The sequence below is a fragment of the Centrocercus urophasianus genome, unplaced genomic scaffold (genome assembly GCF_019232065.1).
Source record: "Centrocercus urophasianus isolate 14NV4802_14NV808 unplaced genomic scaffold, USGS_Curo_1.0 seq_10, whole genome shotgun sequence".
Classification (NCBI taxonomy): Eukaryota; Metazoa; Chordata; class Aves; order Galliformes; family Phasianidae; genus Centrocercus; species Centrocercus urophasianus.
In genome coordinates this window covers 74,703,516-74,726,749 of record NW_024884142.1, presented here as the reverse complement: position 1 = coordinate 74,726,749, position 23,234 = coordinate 74,703,516, and the positions used below count along the sequence as shown (strand labels likewise).

The 23,234-nt window shown below is 34.1% G+C and overlaps 1 protein-coding gene across 1 annotated transcript in view; it reads right to left on the bottom strand.

The window, feature by feature from the left end:
• Nucleotides 1–23,234, bottom strand: part of DNAH8 (dynein axonemal heavy chain 8) — a 108,760-nt gene that overhangs the window by 3,884 nt on the left and 81,642 nt on the right. Inside the window, exons 70-87 of the mRNA XM_042815576.1 lie at nt 22,657–22,812; nt 21,663–21,818; nt 20,783–20,965; nt 20,322–20,427; nt 19,269–19,521; nt 18,979–19,169; nt 17,305–17,426; nt 15,723–15,838; nt 14,601–14,803; nt 13,619–13,692; nt 10,993–11,145; nt 8,497–8,652; nt 6,843–6,959; nt 6,061–6,162; nt 5,522–5,682; nt 1,007–1,163; nt 715–867; nt 428–617 (exon numbers count right to left, since the gene is read on the bottom strand). Of these exons, the coding sequence (XP_042671510.1) occupies nt 428–617; nt 715–867; nt 1,007–1,163; nt 5,522–5,682; nt 6,061–6,162; nt 6,843–6,959; nt 8,497–8,652; nt 10,993–11,145; nt 13,619–13,692; nt 14,601–14,803; nt 15,723–15,838; nt 17,305–17,426; nt 18,979–19,169; nt 19,269–19,521; nt 20,322–20,427; nt 20,783–20,965; nt 21,663–21,818; nt 22,657–22,812 (2,749 nt within the window). The remainder of the gene's footprint in view (nt 1–427; nt 618–714; nt 868–1,006; nt 1,164–5,521; nt 5,683–6,060; nt 6,163–6,842; nt 6,960–8,496; nt 8,653–10,992; nt 11,146–13,618; nt 13,693–14,600; nt 14,804–15,722; nt 15,839–17,304; nt 17,427–18,978; nt 19,170–19,268; nt 19,522–20,321; nt 20,428–20,782; nt 20,966–21,662; nt 21,819–22,656; nt 22,813–23,234) is intronic.

Below are 23,234 nucleotides of genomic sequence, written 5' to 3'. Positions count from 1 at the left end.
ATTTTCTATAGAAGTTCTATAATTCCTTGCTATAATACGGCAGCAAGATAAAGCTTGTTAGCTGTGTGCTTTTTTTTTTAGTGTAAAAACTGTGACTGTGGGTCAGACCAGATGGCCATCTGTACCAGCACCCTGTCTCTGACTCTTTCCCTTCTGTGTTCTTCCAAATTCTGTCAGTGTGGAACTTAGGAATCTCCCAACTTGAAGGTTAAGTTTAGACAATCATGTTCATAGCTGCCTTTGAACTGAGTTTCCCGTGACTTTGGTTAATGTCTTTTTTTGAATTTGTTTATAACTTCCTCTTCTAGATGCATTCTGACAATAATGGAAAAAAAAACCTTTCTAGGTGTAATATGAAATTAAACATATAGTAAAACCCATGAAATTATGGTAAATACATTTTAATTAAATCCTTTCGGTACTCTACCTTGTGGATTAAAGAATCCAGTCATCCAAAACACATTTGGTCTTCCTTCATATATCCAAGTAGAGAACTGAGTATTTCTTTCCAGAAATTCAGTAAACCAGAAGCCCAGTGTTGAAGAATCCCATGATACTCTTTTCCAAACTTGAGGAATTCGAGCATCATACATATTATCCAGTGCATCTCTCAAATTCTGAAGGAGTGAAATAGATAACATATGATCTAGAACCAGTAGGTAGGCAGTATCTTAAATAGAATAGTCCATTCATAGTAAATGTATTTATACTTGCCTCACTCATAATAATAGTCCCTTCTATGGCTAATTTAAGATCATTCAAACTGTTGCGGACTACTGTGATAACTTTTTGCATTCTGTCAATTTCTTGCCGAAGAAAAATATTCATAGAGTTGAGTTGTCCCATTTTAATTAAGCGAGCTTTTACCTAAAATACAGATGCCCAGAAGAATGAATTTAGCGAAACATGAAATATGAAAGGGAAGGTGTGGAGATGAAGGGAGAACTTGGGGTCTTGTGAAAATTCAGGAGAAAGAATAGTATGAAAACTACTCAGGTGAGCTTGCCTCATGAGGTATATAATCCGGAGGAAGTTTCTCCAGCATATCTTCAGCTAAACGATAAACAATTGCTTCACGAGTTTCTCCAGGTCCTGCACCACTTTCTTTAGGCTGAATATTGGTAATAGTATCTAGAACATCAGCTGCTGTGTTACTTTGGTATCTACAAAGATAAGAAATGTGTTGTAAATTACAGAGGGCTTTTCAGTGGTTAAAACATATGCTTGGTAGAACACAAAATTTGAAAGTGCGAAAAAAACATACTGTGTCACCAGGTTAATTTGAAACTCTCAATACAAATTGTTTTCCTGTGTTTACTGTCCTAAGCCAAACACGCTCTTTGTGAACAATTTTTGGCTTTGTGTGATTGTAAAGAATCTGGTCTGCCATCTATCCATTCTGTTACACACTTGTTTGTCTAATTCAGAGACAAGAAAAAGAGAGTGTTCCAGAGGTTACTGCTTAACCTCTGAGAAAATGAGACTGCAGAAAAACTTATCGTACGATTTCTAGGGATCCTAGTTTTGTTACAAGAAAGAATATTTATTTCTTTAAGATACTACTTAAATGTGAAATAAAGATGAAGGAAAAGGTGAAGGCATAACTCTGCACACTGCCTCTTCATTAATTAGAACTTTCATTCTTCCTTGAGGCATTATTTCAGGATTAATTATAAAAAAGCTGCTAGATTTATAACACTGGAGATTAAAACCTTCTATTTAATAGTACAGCATGGGCAATGCTAATGTAAATTTATGTTCTTAATCAACACAAAAAAAGCATAGCATTAATGGTAAAACATAGTAGACCACGTCAGTTCTTCAGCACAAGTAGAACCACAAAAGTACTTCTGTTATAATGCTATCACGTGGCATAGCTTTCTCTCAGGCTGTAAGAAAGCAAGCATAAAATCAATCTGTTCCTATTTCAGTGGTGGCATTGTCTGCTTTTACCTTATAGCATAACATACATGAGGAGCACGTATATAGCCTTAGTCTGACTCAGAACATAAATTTATTACAATTCAAAGCATAATTTTACATGCAAGTTTTACTTTTCAACCTTCATCTGACATCCATCCCTCTTATTACTTTGTCATACATAATTATTTAAGAAATGAAATTCCCCAGGCTAGAACATACGAACTCATAAAGTATCTAAGATTGAAGATAGTGTCACAGGACAACAGAAGTTAGATACTGTGCATTTCAACATAAACTTTTTTGAATTCAATTACAAGACTATATATCAGAAAAAATAGAAGATATTCAATGGCACTTTGCCTCTCAGACCATATAATTTCTGCTTCTGAATGTAAGAATGGTGGGGCTCTCATGGTTTTTAATAACATTTGACTTCAGATTCAAAACTCATAAGCTGTTTTGCATTTATGCCCCTTCATTTAAAAAATGACATATTTATTCAAGACTACATACTATTAGAGAAGTTGGATAAAATAAGATTTCTTTTGGACTCGTGATTTTGTTCCTAATTTTGGTACCATATCACTGCTTTTAATCCCTTCTCTGTGACTCAATGACCACACAACTACTGGCAGAATAGCTATGAAACTTTTCCTCATACTGCAAGTCCCATTATTATTATGTTAATTAAAAACTAAAATATAAAAATGTCTGTTCTTTCTCTGTGTCTAAACAAAAATAGAAACTATCTTAAAAGGAAGCAATGTGCAAACTTTAGGGAAAAGCTGATAATAAGGAGCAGTTTTTGAAACATATTCTCAAAATAGGAGACTCAAAGGGAAGTAATACTCCTTTCTCTAATGACATTAGGTTGAAATCTTCTGGAAAGAAAGAAAAATGACCTGAATCATCTGAAGAATCTGTTTCTCACAGAGACAGAGTTTGGTCTTAACAGACTATCAAAGTAGCTGGAATCTATGCCATTAGAAATTTTCTGTACTGGAAATTGAAACTAAGAAAAAATATAGTTTGAAAGAAACATTACCTCAAATTTGTGTAGAAAACAGCAATATCAATTGCAACATAATACTAAAAAGCTTACATTCACCAAGGAAGGGAGAATGGGAGATTGTACTGTTTTCAGATAGCAGATTACAGCTTGCAGTAATTCATTTAGATTTAAGGCTTCAGTATAGAACCAGCTGGTAAAGGGAATTTAAAAGAAGGTGATCAGGATATTACTTGCCTACTCAGGAACCTGTCAACAATACTGCCTTTGCAGAATTCACATAGTAAGTTAAAAAATTGCAGTGGCTTCAGATGTTAAACAAGAGGATGAAAATACTGACAGTCAGTGAAATCTTAGAACACTTGGATCAAACTTTTGACTGATCTTGAAAACTGTTCCACTAAAACAGAGATAGAAAGGTCATTATCATCTTTGGCAATCATACCATGGAAATGTCTTGGCTGCCTCCGTGTTCCAATGCTCAGTTAGCTTTCTGCATAGAATCATAGAATGGTTTGGGTTGGAAGGGATCCCAAGGACCACCAGGCTTCAAGCCTCTGCCAAAAGCAGGGCCACAAATCTCCAGATCTGGTGCTAGATCTGGTTGCCCAGGGTCCCATCCAAGCTGGTCTCAATTACCTCCAGGGATGGAATATCCACAGCCTCTCTGGGCAGCCTGTTTCAGCAACTCACTACTCTGTGAAGAACTTCCCCCTGACAGCCAATCTAAACCTTCCCTCCTTGAGCTTAAAATCGTTCTCCTTTGTCCTACAACTGTCTATCTTGGTAAAAAGTTGATTCCCTTCCTCTTCAGTGTCCCCTTTTGAATACTGGAAGGCTGCAATGAGGTCTCCTCAGAGCCTTCTCTTCTCCAGGCTGAACAAGCCCAGTTCTCTCAGCCTGTCTTCATATGGGAGGTACTCCAGACTTCTGATCATCTTCGTGGCCTTCCTCTAGACTCCCTCCAACAGCTCCACGTCTTTCCTGTACTGGGGGCCCCAGACCTGGACGCAGTACTCCAGTTGGGGACTCATGAGGGCAGAGCAGAGAGGGACAATCACCTTCCTGTCCACGTTAGCCAGTCCTCTTCTGAGGGAGCCCATGATACCACTGGCTTTCCAAATATAAGGCATTTAAGGGGAATTTGAATGCAGCTTTTTATACTGTATGGAATAGAAATCATTCAGGCTGTGTATGAAAAACAGAATTCAGCTAGGCATGCACATGTACAGTGTTGCCTATAACATTCTGTGCTAAGACATGGAGAAAAGCATAAAACTATTGATAAATCTTCCCCTAATTCTAGAGGAATATGTAAAAAAGAAATCTCAAAAAAACAGAAGTATGTAGTATCAGAAATAAGATGATGTGCCAAGTGGGAAAAAGAAAGAAATCAGTACTGGAGATAAACAATAAAACTGTTCCTACTCACTAAATCTTCCCCAGTATTATTATTTTCAAGTTTTCTCTAATAAATTACTCCTCCCCTTTAGGCCTGATTTCAGGGCCAAATTTCATCTCTTCTTAGAATTTTGTTTAGTTCCAAATTAAATCTTGGATTTTCTTTAACCAGTTATGGCAGGGAGATCTTGCAAATATAAAAGAATGACTTTAAATAGAAAGAAATACAGTGAATAAGCTCTTTGATTACTTTCCTCAGAAATACACATTTACAATGGTAGGTACTAGGTGGAGGTAACAATAACATTGTGTATTGTTCTCACAGTATCTTTATGAATCTGGCATTTTTATATCTCAAAATATTATATCAGCATCTCAAATCTGAGACTGAAAAATCCTGGGAAGTTACTGTTTTGTCCAAAAATGTTAGAAAATAATAGGTTTCCACAATAGTCGGGCACTTAAATAATATTTCCCATGCTTTAGAAAGTTACATTAAGAATCAGTGAATGAGAACATGCTGAAAATGCAGTAATTCATGGTAGAATTAAGAACTTCTGTGAAAGTGAAAAATGATTCACAATCTTTCGTAGTGTATATAACAGTATAAGAAAATAAAAGCCAGGTGTTACAAATATTATTAAAGATTAAAAAAGGAATTAAGTCAAAGATAAAATTTGAAATTGAATTAATATTTGGTGAGATGGAAAAGTCTCTTTTAAATAATGGGAGTGACAGGAAAGATGGCAGTAAAAAATTGTAGTTATGTGCAAAGGCACGATGTAAACCAAATGACAGTCCAGAGAATCATTTAACAACAGTGTACAATAAAAACAGTGGAACAGCACAAGGCAAACAGTGGAAAATTTCTATAGTTGAAGTGTACAAATATTATATTGAATTTCAATGGAGATGTTTCATAATGCTTTCATATCTAAAACATAAAAAAGCACATTAAAAAAAACCAACACTAATAAATGAGTAAATTCTGACTACCTTAAAATAATATGTAAAATGTACCTGAAGATACTGCATTCATAGTCATGTACATGCATATGAAGTGTTCTACCTCAATAGTGAAATTCACACAAATCCTAGATAGCTCTTGAAAAATAGATATTACACAGAGATTTTGTTTCTTAATACTAAATAAGAGTCACTAGTTTCAATATATTGAGTGCCACTTACGTAATATCAGCATTCGGATGGAGACCAAAGACCTTTGGGCTGTCCACAGCAGGGAGTGACTGGATGTATTCAAAATACTGGTCCAGGGTTTTGCACACTGGAATTTTATATCCAGTATAAAAACAGAAAGCACTGTCAAACATCTTCTCACTAAACCACACCTGTGCAAAATCCAGAGGAAAGTAGCACATTATTCTGCTCCTTAGAGTTTTTAAATCTCAGTTTTAGAGAATAAGTGTTCTTGTTTTAGATAATACTTTTTTTTTCTTGAATATATGTAAGTAAATCATTAGGAGTTATATCTAAGTTTGACTTCTAGTTATATTATATTTTTTTAATAATTTCTGCTTCTGACTAAAGAGAAATCAAGAGGAAGAACCTCCCTGGCAAAGAACAATGTTATGAAAAATTCATTTTACTTTGAAGGGTCTTACAAGCTGGTGAAGAAGTGCATATGCAATAGAAAGCTGGGCTTTTGATTTCTGCATATGACAACCAAAAAAAAAAAGACAAATAGCTGTGTTTTCAAAGACTCTCACCCTTGCAAAGCAATTAAGAAGGCGCTTATCAAAGTCATCTGTGACTCGGCCTCCATATTGCACTTCTCCAATCATGTAGCGTACTGTGTTCCATGATATTCCCTGCATGTAAATAAAGTAAATCAAAGACTATAGTTAAAACACATAAGAATATAACTCAGATATAATCTCAAGCTCATCCACTTCTAAAGTGTAAGCTGAAAAGATTACAATTGGAGCAAAAAATGATACTGAATTCTAATGTGTTTTCTAAGCCTATCTCTGTAATTTTAAACTAGAATTGGGCTTAGTATAGTTTCAAGACACACATCTCATCACTTCCTGTGTGACTTGGAATCTCTTCCAAGGACTCTCAAATGCTACTGCCTCTTTTGTCTGTTTTTTCCTCCGCAGTTTCTCATATTTCTTAGTCAGCAAACTGCTACTTTGCAAGGAATGAATGGCTATTCTACATTATCACTGTGAAGAAGCAGAAGCCGAACTGGCAGCCACAGAATAGTCTGACTGAATGTGTCAAATCCTGAAAAGTATTTCACCTCCCTTTTCAAAACAGATATTGTATAGATTCATTAATATTTTGCTTATGGTACTTAAAAAACAAAATCAAGTTCAGAAGTTCTTAACTACTAAATTTTTTAACATGGAGGATAGTATAAAAAAATTGAACTTTGATCATTATTAGCTGTGCTGAAGGAATAAAGACTACGAGAAACATGATGGAAAGCAATTAGAAGTACTGCATAAAGCAATTAAATATACCGTATGTGAATTGTAATACTCACCTTCTTGATGTCACATTCATCTAGATGATTTTGTATAAACTGAATGCTGGCTGTAAAGTCTGCTGAGTTAAATTCGTATGGAATATTCCAACCCAAAGGCCCAAACTTTCGTCGTTCCTTAAGAATGCAATTAAAAACAGATATGTTAATGAAATGCATCATTTTGTTTCATGATTCAAGTTAAACTCAAGCTAAAAAAAAAAAAAAGTCTAAATAACAGCTATGTGCCACAAACATATCAGTAGTTAACAACATGGTATTGAGCCTCACCATGGGGATAAAAATTTGTAGAAAAATCATCAGAATCATATATTTACTTTCAATGCAAATTACTTTTATTAATCAGCGTGTGAGTCACAGCTTTTATATGTCCCAGGTCTATGTGGATGATCAGCTTGTTCCATGAAGAATTACTTTGCTGAATAATGCTACTGTTTATGAAATGAATAAACAGTGTAATACTGATGTTCTAAAATTAACTAAAGTTACAGTACATTTATTGGACTTCAAAAAAGTAGATGAACAATGACTTAGAGTTGCTGATATCACTAAGCAGAATTTAGCTGCCTTAGCTACACTACTTGAAAAGAACTAGAAAATTCTCTGAATCACCTCTTAAGCTATATTTATCATGGCAATCTTGTCTAGAAAAAATATTATATACTGGTCAGTTTAAAGCGAAAGAAATGTATATAATACTTTCTGGTCGACAATCCAGCAATAAATTTTCTGAGCGGATGAATAACACAATATTTTTTAAAGTACGGATGACTGAACAGACTTAGGTCTTCTGCCTCTGTAGGAACATTATAATCAGTAGACAGTACACATGACAACTTTCTCACTGTTTACAACAGGCAGAAGGAGAAAAATAATTCAGAATGCAGTTTATTAATAGGGACCTCCTACAGAAAGCTTTTCTCTTTCACCATATTTGCTGCATTGAAAATACAAGAAGCTCAACAGAGCATGAAGTTTTAAAAGAGTTATAAAGCTATTTTGATACTCTTGCTTAAAAGAAGGTATATTCAGAGAAGCCAAATACTTGATATTGTGATCTCAAATATTATATATATATTAATGTACCAAATACACATACCATCTTGCTGCATTGATATTAGAATAGAAAACATCACATAAAAATAAGATAAAAACAAGGCACTAAGTGACAGAATTTTGATCTTAGCCATCCAGAAAGTAGACAGCTACTCTAAACTAGGAACATGAATTACATTTAAAATTAATGGGAAAAAAAATCTGATACCTCTTCAGAAAATTATTTATACTTTTACAGTGAGCTGCCTGATAAATAAATTGACTGGATGTTTTGGGGTGTTTATCTATGTCTGTTAGTGACAGAGAGAGAATTTAGAGTCTGAATTACCTCTTAAGGTACCCCTTCTATGACTAATGTGGACAGCTAAATTTGGATGAAAAAATCCTCATTCTAAACACCGACAACATGAAAATTATCTATAATGTAGAAGTCAATTAAAAGAACAAAGTAAACTGAAATACAGATGATAAAAATTAAAGCTCCAGCTCTGCAACATAATGCTATAGTAAGTATCAGAATGTGTGTTTTCAATTAGGAAACACTGTTAAAGCAACTACATTTTACCAGGACTTGATTTTCAAACCTCATAAAAAATACCTGAACAGTAGAATGCAGAAATGCTACGGTGTAAAGCAAAGGTTTCCACATAGGCATATTGGTAACATCTAACAGATCTTGATTAATTCCAGAAAATGTTCTTTTCAAACCAGCACGTACACCTTGGGGAGGTTCATTTGTGAACTTCAGAGAAACCTGTGATGTAAAGAGATAAAGGATTTGTACTTATGAGCTGAAACAGAAGCAACATACAGAAATGTCACAGATATTAGTTGTAAATGAATATATAATGTCAGTAGTTGAATCAGTCTAGATTCAGAATTGATACTGCTTTACTCTGCAAATAGAGTATGCATTACATTAGATTGTAAAACCTAGTGACATGCTTTACTTTAAGATTCTGAACATAGATTTTCTGTTTATGTTGGTGAGAGCCATCACTGACAAAAGCCCACAGACGTAAGAATTTTCACCAACAACTTGCAAGCAGCCACCATGCTATTCATTATGCATCATACGACCCTTTATCCCCAGTTCAAGGCCTGAATGAAAAGAACTACCCAGAGTAGATGGTAACTCTGTTGTATTTCTGTTCCCAAGACTTCATAGTAAATACACAGTAACCTCACCTCTTCTCAGTTCAGGTCTTAAGTGTTCACAGAAGCTACTGTGGACTCTGTTGCTGTGTCTGCAACAGTAAATTAGGAGATTGCCCGTGAAAGTTCCTGGGCACTCCAGTTCGCAGGCCTGAAAGCCAAACCTGTGGCAGTAAAATGGCCAAGTTTTCGGCAACAGCCCCTAGGTTTCATGCAAACTGCCTAATGGAAATGGTTTCTAGAAAATTTTAATTGCCAAACCATATCTGCAAGTTATTTAAAAGTGTGCTAGTTACCAGGAGTTTCCATGTCAGAGAACGTTATAACTACTTACTCCTCTGGACTATTGCATTCTGCTGGTTAATGTTCATGGGCACACTAGAATCTATTGGTTCAGACACAGAATCTGATATATATTCCATAAGACACTTTCAAATGCTGGAGGACTCAAATAAAAACAAAGCATTTGTCTGCTACAGCAGTATGCACCTGTCTGGCTGGCTTGCATAACATGCACTGAAGGCACAGTGAATGTCAGGCTGCTGTAGGGCTGAACGCAAGCACGACTGTGAACTGCTCCTACCTGTGAGAGAACTTTAAAGGACTATAGTAATGAACAGGTACTTCTCCGAGCAGTTTTACTATGCCTGAGTTTGTAATAAGCATCTTCAATTACTTTTAAGGAATGGCTTTTCAACTTAGCCTCACAAATTCGTATCTCCGGACTGCAGAGCCTAGGCAAGCTGTCTCAGAGACATGAGCTCTAGACCTATCTGCACATGAACACACTGAAGTTTTTGTCTGAATGGGAACACTTGCTAAGCAGTATTTCCATATTTTAAGGGTTAGCCTACTTGGTTAGTGAGTTTTTTTAAAAAGCAAATGACTCTCTCTCTAATGAGATAACCTTTGATTCGTCAGTTACTAATTTTCTGGTATCCTTGCATATAACAATATTTTAACAGGTAATGTGCCACTATTGACTGAAAAATCACAGATTTGAGGTAAATGCAGTGAAAATTACTCTAGCAATCCTCATAGTTCTCTATTTTGAAATTTAGCAAATTATGTATTTACAAACCCTACTACTCATAAACTCAAATATTTAGGATTTCCTCTTCTGTTAAAAGCTATCTTCTATATACATGGCGACGTACATTTCTAACTGAAAGCTCTCTCCTAAATTCATTCCAGAAAGGAATTTCCTCTTCCCTTCTCCACACTGCTGAAATCGTATATACATAGGCTAATGCTTCCCTTTGTATCCTATGAATCAACAATGCTATCTTTTTTTATTTGTAGAAAATGGAAACTACTAAGAAGACTACCACTCCTTTAAAGACTCCTTTGAACATCAAAGAGTCAGCACAAATCTATTACACTAGATATTAACCAGAATTATGACCTGCTGCAAAAGTACTGACAAGGAAACAGTGACTTAAATGCACTTTGTTAGAGGTTAGGGCATTATCTTGGTAGTGACGAAAAATGTCTCCTTAGGATCTACAGAACAACCATTTACGGTTTAGCCAAAAAAGTCCAGATTACTTCTTGGTAGATAATGTTCTTTGAGCTGTGCTGTTCTTATGTGTTCTGTTCCCTTTATGTTTTATTCCAGTTAGAGAAATCTAAAAGAGTCTAAGAGCAGTCATTTCCCCATGCTCAAGGCACTAGGGTAAAAAAGGATACAAGTAAAGCCTGATATTTTTGATTCAACTGTGTGTGCACTGACTTAGTGTGAATTCACACACACATAATGCATCTTTAATTGAGAGAACTTCCAGTTACTGGTAGGAAACCTTCTGTTTAGTGTCATTTAGATTGTAACGTCCATTTTTTTTCACGCTCCTCTGCTCTCTATCTATTCCATTTCATTTTACACACTCAAATGGAATAAATTAAATGGCACAAAGTGCCTGAACTAAACATTTGAACAAACCTGTAGCAGAGTAATTGGGAACTGAGGGTGTGGTTCAGTAGTTATCCAAACTCGAAAAGACTCATCCTGTATCTCAGCAGTTAGAAGTGTCTCCAGTAGTTCATCCATGAAATCCAGCCCAAGATGACAATTTTGTAGTAACACCCAGCCACCCTAAATAGGAACACTAACTATTACTATATAAAACATTAGAATCAAATTTGGTACAATTTTTGAGTAAATTTACTTTTGATCTGTTTCTAAATATGTATTATCATTTGATTTGACATTGGCATAATTAAAACAAATAGAAAAAGTTAGTGTAAAACTTAACTTCCCATTCTATAAATTCATAATGAAAATAACATAACTAGAGTCAAATGTTCTAAGTAAAGTATCAGTGCTACCTAGTGGCAAAAAGAAATAATTTCTGTCCTCTTCTGGCAAAAGACCAATGAAAAGCAATCCTACCATCAGATCCAACAGAATACAAATGAAAAACTAACAGCTAAAATCTAAAACATATATCTTAAAAAAACACACACAAAAAACCCTGTATTTTTAAGGACACAGTTAGCATAGAGAGGTCGCATCAATACTCCAAAACTTTCTAACTTCAATTAGGCTACCTGCAGTAAGCACATTTTTATGAAATTCAACCTGCTGCATATTAATTTTGTTCTCATTCAGCTCTCAATTGCATCAAAGCTGTATTTTGATTATTCTCTCTCCGCATTTCTGCTTATGGATTTAAATTCAATCAGCTTTCCTAGCATCACTTTAGAAGTCTGGTGCATCTGAAGCCTGATATTAAAATTGGACATTATTTAATCAGTTCTAAAAAATGATGTGTGGATTTCATTACAACTTGTAATTTCATATTGCCGATTTTGTTTTAATCTATTTAGAAAGAGAGAAATAACATTTTCTACTGAATATTATAAAAATGTTTATGGTGAACTAATGACAATTAAAACAACAACAACAAAAAAAACAAAATAAACAAGTAAAACCATTAAAAAAGCTACAACAGAAAAAAGAGGCCTTATGAAGGCTTTCTTTCTTTCTTTCATGAAGATAGAGAGGTTTTTTTGTTTATTTTTTAGGAAGATCTTTGATCAGTGCCATTTCCAAATGAATGAGACCCAGTTCTTCAAAACTATCTACATATAACACAACACAGCAGCTTTAATCATATTATAGACACTTAGCCAGAGGCAGAAAAACCAACAGATGCTTGTCTCCATATTCACTGCCTTTTTATTTTTTCTTTCATATTTGGTGTTCACACATTCCTTCCTCTCTAAAATGTGTTTATCACCAAGGGATTTGGTTCAGACATTGATACTAATAGTTGTACCAGAGTATGGTTTTGAGTATCCTTGTGCTTTCAACAGAGAGCAAGGTACAGCTGCCCAGTTTCTCATCGTTCCAAGAAGTAGATGGATGGAGACAGAGAGCCAAGGAATCTAATGGATGCCATATATTGTGGAAGCTTTAAATCTCAGATCTCAATGGATTCATCTTGAACTTTTTATCTAACTTTTCATGAATATTCCCACCAAGTTTTAGAGGGTATAACAGACTTGTGTTTTACTAAACACAAGTCAGTTCAGAATTCTTTAGGTGAATATTACAGGTGCTAGCTTTGTGGTTCAGAAAAGATGAATAGTTGGTTATGGTCAGACCAAAGCTATTTCATTTATCAATATAGTTCTTTCAGTCTTCAATTCATAAGCAACTTCTTCACTTTTCAGTTAGTATTCTAATCCTTTAGAATTCCTAATATTTTGGGTTTACAGGCAACTATGAGTATACATCTTCAGCTATAACTCCATCCACAACTCTTGTGTTCCAGCTCTAGTGCTACTTTTACACTATAACTTTCATATTGTATCCAGACTTTCAGTTACCATCTTTTCAGAGCTGCTCTCAAGTTTCTACTGTTTGAGAATATCATCTACGTATACAAAAAAAACTATAAATAAATTAAAAAACTACAAAAAAAATACACTGCAACATGTCTCAGGGACATCAGAAAGTTTTTCCCTGAAGTCCCTGGGACTCAGAGCTACAATAATTGACAAATAGAGAAAGAAAGAACCAAAAACAACTGCTGTGGAACAAGGGGCCCTTGCCAATAGCACATATGCAAGGAAGAAAATGAGAGGAACCTCAGCCTTCTGCATTACAACTTTAAGCTGTGTTTGCTTTGGACTTGCCATTTTGTCCTGTAGAATTTTTGCAACTTCTATGTAGCTCTCATAAGGAAAGAAAACAAAAACCAAACACAACCGCAGACCAACACAAAACAAACAATAGCAACAAAACTCCTTAAAAGAAGAGGATTCTGCAAGGCTTGCAGGATAGAATTAGGATGTAATATTCTTTCTGCTCTTGATGACAGTGCAGCTAAAAGAAGTGAACAAGCTCCTCCTGAAACGGTGCTCAACAGTACTGCTGGACTCCACAGGTATGGGAATATCCCCCAGAGAAATGCTTTCAGGGCTCTGGTTCTCAGAGACTTGCTTACCCCGAAATAAATCTGTTACTAGGGTGAGAATGTGGAAAAAAAGAAAGACTGCATGCAAGAAGAGCTTTTCTGCTACAGCAGAAAATAAATTTATACTGCAGTGTTTTTTCTCACCTGTTGCATTGACATCTGTATGAGTTTGCGTGCATGGTATTCTTGTCCTTGACCCATAGAGATGGTCCTACATTCTGCAACAAATTTGACAATGATTAATGAACTACAGTTCTTGAAAAAATAATTCCAATTCAGTAAAAAAATAAGTGATATAAATACAACACAACTAAATATGCTTACAAGAAAAAATACAAGTAGAATCCTTTCATCAGCTATAAGTTTTTTTTAACACTGAAATACTGAAACACTTGCATTAAAACATCCATAATGATTACAGTGTTTACAGAAGTGAAATACTGTGCCTAAAGTTATTGTCAATGAGAATTCAAGCCAAACTGTATTTGAGTCACAGCTTACTTTGAAATATGAATTGAGAGTTTTAATTCTCTTTTTTTTGTAGGTGATGAAGCCATGTGAGCTAACAATATCCATATTGAAATTATGAGCATCTTAGTGTGACCAGTATCACAAATGTATGTATCTACATCCAGCTCAGTTTGTACACACAAGTATCAAAATTTCCATACAATGTAAATACAAAGTCCAGAATATTCACATGCAAATAATGTGCTTGGTTCTTTTTTTTTTTTATTATTATTACAAAGTAATCTTTTAAAAAGATTGCTGATTATTTCTTTGCCTGCTCTTGATATTTAAAATAAAAAGGCAATACTGTCATCATGCCTGAATTAGTAAAAAGGAAATACTACCTTACAGTTACTGGTTAAAAAACATAATCAATTGGATGTTAGCAGTTTATAAAAGAAGAACAGAAAACACTGCTTTCCAACTGTGTACAGAATAGTTCTTAGCATACTGTATTTTATTTAATATTACATTATCTCTAAGACAACAGTTCAGGAACAGTAATGGTAGTACAAATGAATTTTAAAAATACTTTTCAGAAAAAAGAATGTGAAGTTCCTTACATTACTCTTCTCTATATTAAAAGACTCAACATAACGATTAACTGTTTTCCTACCCAATCTAAGCTTTCTAGCCAAGGAATCAATTTGAATACTTGGATCAGCTCCCATAGACAAGAAACAGATCAGAGGTGTTCGTGTGTCACTTTCCTCCCAAGTTTTTTTTAAATTCAGAATGACAGGTTCTGTGTATTTCTCATCCAAGGAACTTGCAATGTATTTCCTCGCTTGGGAAAGAGTCCGGTCTGGACACCATGATCTAGAAATAAAATATAAATACATGAAAATTCAAATTCAGTTCCTCTTTTTGTTGCAGAGAAATTCTATTTCAATCACGTAGACATTTTTGCTTCATAATATACACATTCATATGTATATCTTTACGTCTCTACAATTATAATAGAAAGAGCTGGTAGTCTTCTCCGTTCTTATGACTGGTCAGTACTTTGCAGTTGCTTAACATTTTTGCCACAAGTAAACCATTGGCTCTGGAAATATACATTCTGGGTACCTTCATCAGATAGGGGCACACTTCATTTTAAATAGAGCTTTTGTACAGAGAACACAAATAGGGAAACATAAAATTGGTTTCACTCCTCAGTAAAATTCTACAGATGTTTAATTGGGTCTGTTAGTCTTTAAGACATATCTCTTGGAATGGATTATCTTGGTGTTTGGGATGAGTCCTTACTGTTGCCACGGGGAAAAGAAAACAAACCACCACTTCTTTTAGACCTAATAATATGACTTCTCTGCAAAACATAAAAAAATATATACACATATCAGCGTTCCTAATTACATAAGATATTTAGAGTAGCTCATTTTAAGAAAAGTGAGAAGAGGTCGTTTCAAAAGCTCTCTGAATGATCCTACTATACCACTGGCTTCCTGAAGAAGGCTGCCATGGGATCACCAGTTGCCTTATCATAAGTTGCCTCATATCATACAAACAGCCAACAAGCTGTTTTTTAGGAAAAAAATATCTGTTGACTCTTCAGAGGACAGCTTTGAAATGTGTAAATTTAATAATATGACATGTCATGTCACAGTGAATTAATAATATCTAATATCACCTACAAAATAATTACAATTATGCTATTATGACAATAGCATATCAATTTTCTGAGACATGTGCTGCAACAATGTATGTCATTTCCCAAATTTCTGAAGATGCTCACCTGATAAGTAAAAGCCTGTGGAAGGTGTCAAGTGAATCGTATCCATCAGGAATAATTTCTTCCTCAGGAGCATCTTTATCATACCAATTTTTCCATCCTTTTTCATTATTGGTTATCTAAATTTATTACATTAGTATAAATAAATACATTTCAGCTGCAGTAAAATCACCTTGGAAATGTATATTTAAGTGAAATTTTATTATATTAGAATATATTGCAAGCAACATTAACAGACTGTAGCACTTGGGACACACATCAGAATTACGATATTACAATTAGAAATGCTAGTATCATTGTGCAGCTATTTAAAAATCAGTAACTAGCAGAAGGATTCTATACTGGAAGAGAAATGCACCATAATATTTTCTCTTAATACATGAATTCATGATCCTTGAGGTCCCTTCCAACCTGGGCCATTCTGTGATTCTGATTCTGTGATTCTGTAATACAGAGTACTAAGAGAAAAAACCTTTCTGTCCCAGTACAGTGTAGATAGCCAAAAAATCACAAATTAAAAAGAACAGGATCCTATTAGAAACTATGCCTGCCAACAAGGCAGAAAACCATTACAAACTACAAACTGATAAGATTTTAACTGATAAACACGTGACTAAGTTTAAACATCTCAGCAGTGTGCACAGTGTCACGCTTTTTGGATTCTAGCTCCCTAACAGCCCAGAGCTGTCAGTCAGAACCTGACTATGTTCCTCCAGCTTGCTCCAGACTCAATGTACTGTTTCGGTACCTCCACAAACCAAAATGTGGAGAAAAATGAGAGGTAAGTATCCCAATCTTTCCTTGATACAGAACTGGGAAACAGTCAGGACCACTTTCAGATACACCACTTAGGTGAAGACTCTGCAAACCTTCAGGGCACTAAATACTGTCACAAAATCGACTTGTTTGACCACTGCTGTAAAAGCAACAGCAAAAACACCTCCGTGATCAGACCAAAAGCCTGACTAACATTGCTTGGCAAGAAAAGAAGGAGAAAGGCTTAGGGAGGATTATAGCTATAATAATAATAATAATAATAATAATAAAAAAATATAAATTTAGCAAATAAATTAATAAACATCACAATCTTATACGTGTAGAAGTTCATTTATGTCTCAATAACAGAAATAGTATTTTTATAGCTAACTTATCATAACTGAGTAATACTTTGACCTCTGATCAGAAATTATTATTTAAAAAGACAGCAAGAAGTTTATTTGTAAAATCGAACAGACTCAAGGCAAAATAAAAACCTGAAACTTATAGGTAAACCTTCCAAGATTTTTTATATCTCTAGTTTTTTTTCTCTCTGACTTCTTTTGATTTTCTTGATTTTTTGATCTTTTGATAGGTTCTTTGGCCCTGTTCTCATTCTACCTCAATTACAATAGCAAAAAAAGCAGGTAAAGAGAAGATGTACAGCAAATAAATACACCGTTTCCCACCACCTAACTGTTCATTTCAGTGCCTTTATTCTACACTCTCTTTGGTTTTGTTCTTAACTGCATTTTTCAAGTGCATTTCCAATGTATGGAAACAAAATTATGATTGGAAACTGGTGATTAATATAATTAATAAGTATCACCTGATTCAAAATTTTTGCAAACTCTGGAAGTTTACTCAATTCCACTAAGTTTAGCCACATCATGTCAAGAATCCAGCGGAATGGTTTAGGTGGGCAAGCCTTTAGATCCAGTGCTGCACCTCCTGCAGGTAGAAACATTTGGACAAAACATACAGACATTCCAAAGGTCAAGATTTTTTTTGTTAGTACTTATTAAATTATGATTTAAATTATGTTTTCTGGACCATGTCATTTTCACTAAGGTACTACACGCATTCCTCATGCACAGATCATTTTCAATATCAAGTATAAATTATTTTAAATAGTAGAGATAACGTGAGATAGCCAGTAGGTCATACAAGTTTTACATACTCCAATATGCAGCTGAAGAGAAAACTCAGGAATAAGACTGAAATCCAATTTTAGACTGACTGAAAGAAATACAAAGACTCCAAGTAAGCCTTTTTTTTAATCATAGCTCTCTTCATGTTGTAGCTGCATCCTTTCTGGTCCTCTGCAAATTAACTAATGCCACTTTGCGGGAAAACTGGATGGTATTATTCCAGAGTTCTCAGAAATAAGATCATTTCTTTATTTAAGTCAGTGGTATAACGAATTTCATCAATTTGCTACAACAGACTGAAAAAAACATCTTGGAAAAAATTATCAGTATTTTTAAGAGCTATGTTTATGTGAATGCATGTATAGATAACCTATACACATAGGCTGTCACTATTTAAATACTTTTTAGTTATACACACTAATCAAAACACATACATAAGTATATATTCACTTTCAATTCAAATATTCATACTTTTATGAACTGTTTGTAATCATTCTATAGATTATGAAGCAATTTTAACAAGAATCTTTTTTTTATTCTGTGTCCACTTCATCCCCATGTTCTCCATGAAAGGGATACAGCGAAAGTTAATCATAAAAGCAGGAAAGAGAAGAACAGAAAATCTGTTATCACTGTGGTGTCATTTTGTGCACCATTTCTCATTATCAAATCAATTGTGGCAAACATAGGCAGGAAAGGCTTTCTTTATTCCAATAAAAAAGAGGTAAGCATCCAATTTCTGTATCAGGTGCCAAGGTATATCTTCCTCCAGCCAAACAAGAATCCATGAGCTGAGAAGCCACAAAATATGGTTCCTTATGTAAAGCTTTACGAAAGCTGACAGGTCAGTGTGAAAGCATTTCTAAGCATCCCCTGCCTGACATCAGAAAGCAGCCACTGGATACTACTCTCAGAAGATAAAGTCACTATGACAAATTGGAAAGCAAAACAGAATATGAATGCAATCCTTCTTCCTATCCATTTTATTCAGTAAGGGCAGATACTGAATATATATATATGTGTGTGTGTGTGTGTGTAAATATATATGTATATATATATTATATATATATACATATATATATATATATTTTTTCCCCCACTACTTTGACACTAGACATTTACAACATTCATTTGAACATTATAAGATTTGAGCAGGTTTTTTTTAATGGACCCTTGCATAAGCAATTGTGATCAAGTTTTTCAGCAGTCATAAATTCATGGAGACAGTGCCTGATCCCACAAAACTATTGGCAGAAAACATGCAACAACAACAACAAAACATAATTTGAAATGCTGTAAGAGTTTTAAGGATTGAAATTACTTCTACATAACATATAATTTTTTATACTCACCTCTGATGAATGCATGGAACTCTGTGTTTTTCACATATTCTCTCTCAAGATCGATTTTCAACGTCAGGAGAAGGGTAAAAAGGAACTTGTGGTTTTCATATAAGCCTCTAACAGAATATGTGTATATTTCATAGGTAAGGTACTCAATAATATTTGAGATTCTTTTATGGGATACAGAAGACTTCTCAGATCTGAATCATGAAAACAAAAGAACAAGAAAAGCATTTTAATAACAACAAACACATGGCAAAAACACACACGGAATGGTAGAAAGATCTGTGTTTTCCCACCTGGCCATGGATTGATCAAATAACTTCAAGAACTGAGCCAGTGAAGTCTGATACATATTATTGACCATGCTCATTTCTGTAATAAGAAAATAAAGAATGCTCCCACGTGTAGCAGCAGGTCGATAATCCTCCTGAGCAGAGTTAATCTTCACTTCAGTTTCTGCTGCCACGGACAACTTTTTATTTACTTCGGCAGCTGTTTGTTTAGTTATTTGCAGCACTCCAATTAGGGATTCATCATCTACTAGTGAGCCTAAAAAGTGAAATATCAGATATTTAGGACAGTTTTATCTCTTTCTACAAAATTTCGTAATTGTCAAAATCAAAATGAATTCTTCACACCAAATAGAAATGCTTTTCTGAATTGCAGAAAACATTTAAAAACACAGACAAAACAGGATAGGTAATCTTAAAAAATATTTTATATTCAGGGCACTAAACAAATGCATTCAATTTGTGTCAATTTCAGTGTGTCTGTACAGAGACCATTGCACCAGAGATATCAATTGTCTATGGCACATAAAATACAGTATTCATGTACTATTACTTAATTATTTTTAAAATTTGTTGATTGTTCACTCAAAAAGTCTTAGAATCTTGAAAGCGACAGTCACATAGTAGCATTCAAAAGCATTTCCATTTACTTCAAGTTACCAACTTTCTTTTCTACTGATGATAAAACAAAATGATCGTCTGCAGGCTCCTAAGGTAATGCAAAAGATTTTGCATCAGTAACATTTTATCCAGCCCATTTAACTTGGCATTTTCAATGGCTTAAGGTTTTGCTGTGATCAGATTCTGTACCTCATCTGAAGAAATCGGTTTGTTTTGTAAAACTTAACTGTTTAGGTGCTTAAACACACTTGGTATCTGGAACAGATATATATTGGCATGCTATCATACCAAGTTTCATGTACTTCAAATCTCTGTCATTTTATGTTCATTCATTACACTTTGGATGGACAAATTGGTTTCTGTATGGTAAAGTTCTAATGTTCAGCTGCTTAATTAGCCATATAAAATTCCTACTTATTTTACAGTTTGATACAGAACCTCTGGTTGCACTCAGTTTGTATAGAAGATTGTCTTCCAGTTCTTTCATCTTTCTTTTATTAAAAGTTACATCTTCCATGAGTTTAATTCGTTCTGCCTCGAGTTCCTATTATTAAACAAACAAGAAAAAGGCATGACACTTGATGGGCTGTAGAGGTGACCCACACTTGAAATCCAAGTACTGATTTTTCAAGTTCATGGAATGTGCATTTTAGATTTTCTGTTGTATGGAATACATTACTGCAACTTTTATTTTAGGTCGTACTGACAACCACTTGAAGAAAATCACCTGTACTTTTTTCTTTTTTTTTTTTGCATTTAGAAATTTCTATATTGAATCTTGACAAATTTTTTATTTTTTTCATTTATTTTCACTTAAACACTTCTTTTTCCTATATATTAATGCAGATTAATAAACAAAAATTAAGCAGCACTATGGTTTATGTGCACCTTCAGGTTACCTGTTTTTCAGTAAGAATTACTCTTCTCAGTAACTGATTCTCAAGTCCTTTCATTGTAACAGTAAAATCAATAATTGATGTTTTTGCATTAATTTCAGGTGTGAAAGCAGGATTGGCTAGCTTTGTAGTAATGTATAGTCTAAAGGAACTCATTACTTCAACTTCCTTATCACCAACTTTCACCTGTGAAATAAGTCAGAATTATACAGATAAAATGAATAATTTTATCAATCATCATCTGCAATTTTTTTCTACAATCTGTCATATCTCATACAGTTAAAGAAGATAGTTTGGAAAAAAAAATATAGCACAATGTATATATAGTACATACAGTCATTTTATTTCAGAATATGTAAAAGGAGAATGCTTTTAGAATTTGACAGTGATTTATTTATCTAAATGAAGGTCAGAAATCTGCATGTTTTTTCAAGTTTGGGAGTATATTTAATACTATTAATAAACTTCAGATTTGGGGCTTGTTTCTTTAGAAAATATTTCTTTTCCTGATAAAACACTCTGTTTTCTCTGCCACCAACACTCCACACTCAGAACTGAGACAGCTTCTCAAACCTATAACTCTATTACATGGTATAAAATAAAATTGCTTGAAACTGAATAGCAAGTATTGTAAGCATTCAATGGGATAAACCTAACTGGTTCTAGGTTGGAAACTTCAGAATTAACTGCAGGAGTTAAATTCTAGATTCATTAGTTGATTACTCAGCCGAGGCTCTGTCTATTTTATTAGTTTAGTTTGATTCTTCAACATTAACCTCCGGAATACAAAGTTTACCTGATTCAACAGAGATTTGCAATAAACAGACAACATATAATTCATCACAGAACTAACTCATTCCGCCTCTTTTATTCAATTACTAACCTTAAAAGAAGTTCCAGATTTCATGAAATTCTTTTCCAGTATATTATCAAGTACTGGATCCAACTCTTCACCTATATCTTCAATCACAAGTGATCGTCCCAGTGAAAGACTGTCTTCTAGATGTGTACGGAAATATTTGTGATTCAATGTTGTTACCTTAAAAAGTAAATTATAAACTGATATAAGGACAAAAGCAATTATTCAAAGATGTACATGAAAAAACGTAGATCTCATTAGAAAAACTGTTTTAACTGCTTTTGTTACTTGAATTTTAAAGGCAGTAACAAATGCTGGCTTTGCAGCAAATTATGCAAAAAGAAATACTTATTGTGTGCACAAATCAAAGTACCATAAAAATGTGAAGTGAAAGATTGGATCTAATAGAATCTTCAAAACTCCACTATCAAAGCAGAAGTACAACTGGCACAGCTTACACAGAGATTAAAATGTTACGTGTATTTTTGAAATCAGAGGTGCTCAACCTTTTATTTTCTATTCTATGTCCTTAGAAAATATTTAATGATTTTATCTTTTTAGTGTTGAGCAACTCTTGTTCACTAGTAGAATATTATGAACTCAGATGTTTGAAGTAGCACAAAAATTGACTTACATCTTTTATGATATCAAATATTTAACTTACATCTTATAATATCATAAAAAAAAACCCTAATTTAAAAAACACACTACTTCTGTATTGCTTTCTAGAATTTAGCTTTCAGAAAGCTCTCATTAATCTCAGGATTTTCACTATGGCTATGAAATAGGGCAACAGCTTTGTATAAAAAGACCCAGAAGTCCTGATGGATGAGATGGGCACGAACAAGTAATCTCCTTTTGCAGCAAAGGCCAACAGCATTCTGATCTGCATTAGGAAGAGTCTAACTGGTGGGTTGAGCAAAGTGATCCTTCATTACTGGACACACAAATCATGGAAGCCCAGGTGTAGTCAGTAATGTTTAAAGAAAGAGCATTACATTTTCAAAACATTGCTCACCTGTAATTCATTATCCTCTTCTTTCTTTTTAATCCACGTTTTCCCTTGAGTTTGTGGGTCTATCAGAAGGGGATATCTAGTTGCCTTAGTGACAATTATACCATTCTGAATTGAGAGGTCATCTCCAGGCAGTCCTTGAAGATTCCACTCACTGATCTACAGAATATTAAAAAAAAAAAAAAGTGGTTTGGAATAAAATCTCACTTCAACTATTATCCTTCAGATAAGATTATTCTCAATGATAAAACTACGTCTTGAAAGTCTAGAAAAATGATAAGTCAACCTGGCAGCCAAATTAAGTGTTGGGATCAATTAAGGGAAACTAGACAAAGAGATTTTGGGGTTTAGTATTTGCTGAAGACAAATGCTGAAGAGACATTGTTTACTGTTTGATTTCAGTGAAAATATTTCATACGTTTTTTGTTAAACATTCACTTTAATATAAAATTCATTTTTCTAACTAGACTCAGAAAACACTGAGAGAACTAAAAACTAGCAACAAGCAACACTGTTTTAGTAGATATGAATTTTGTAAATCTGGTGACATTCTCAAACCAATATACTTGAAAGTGCATTGT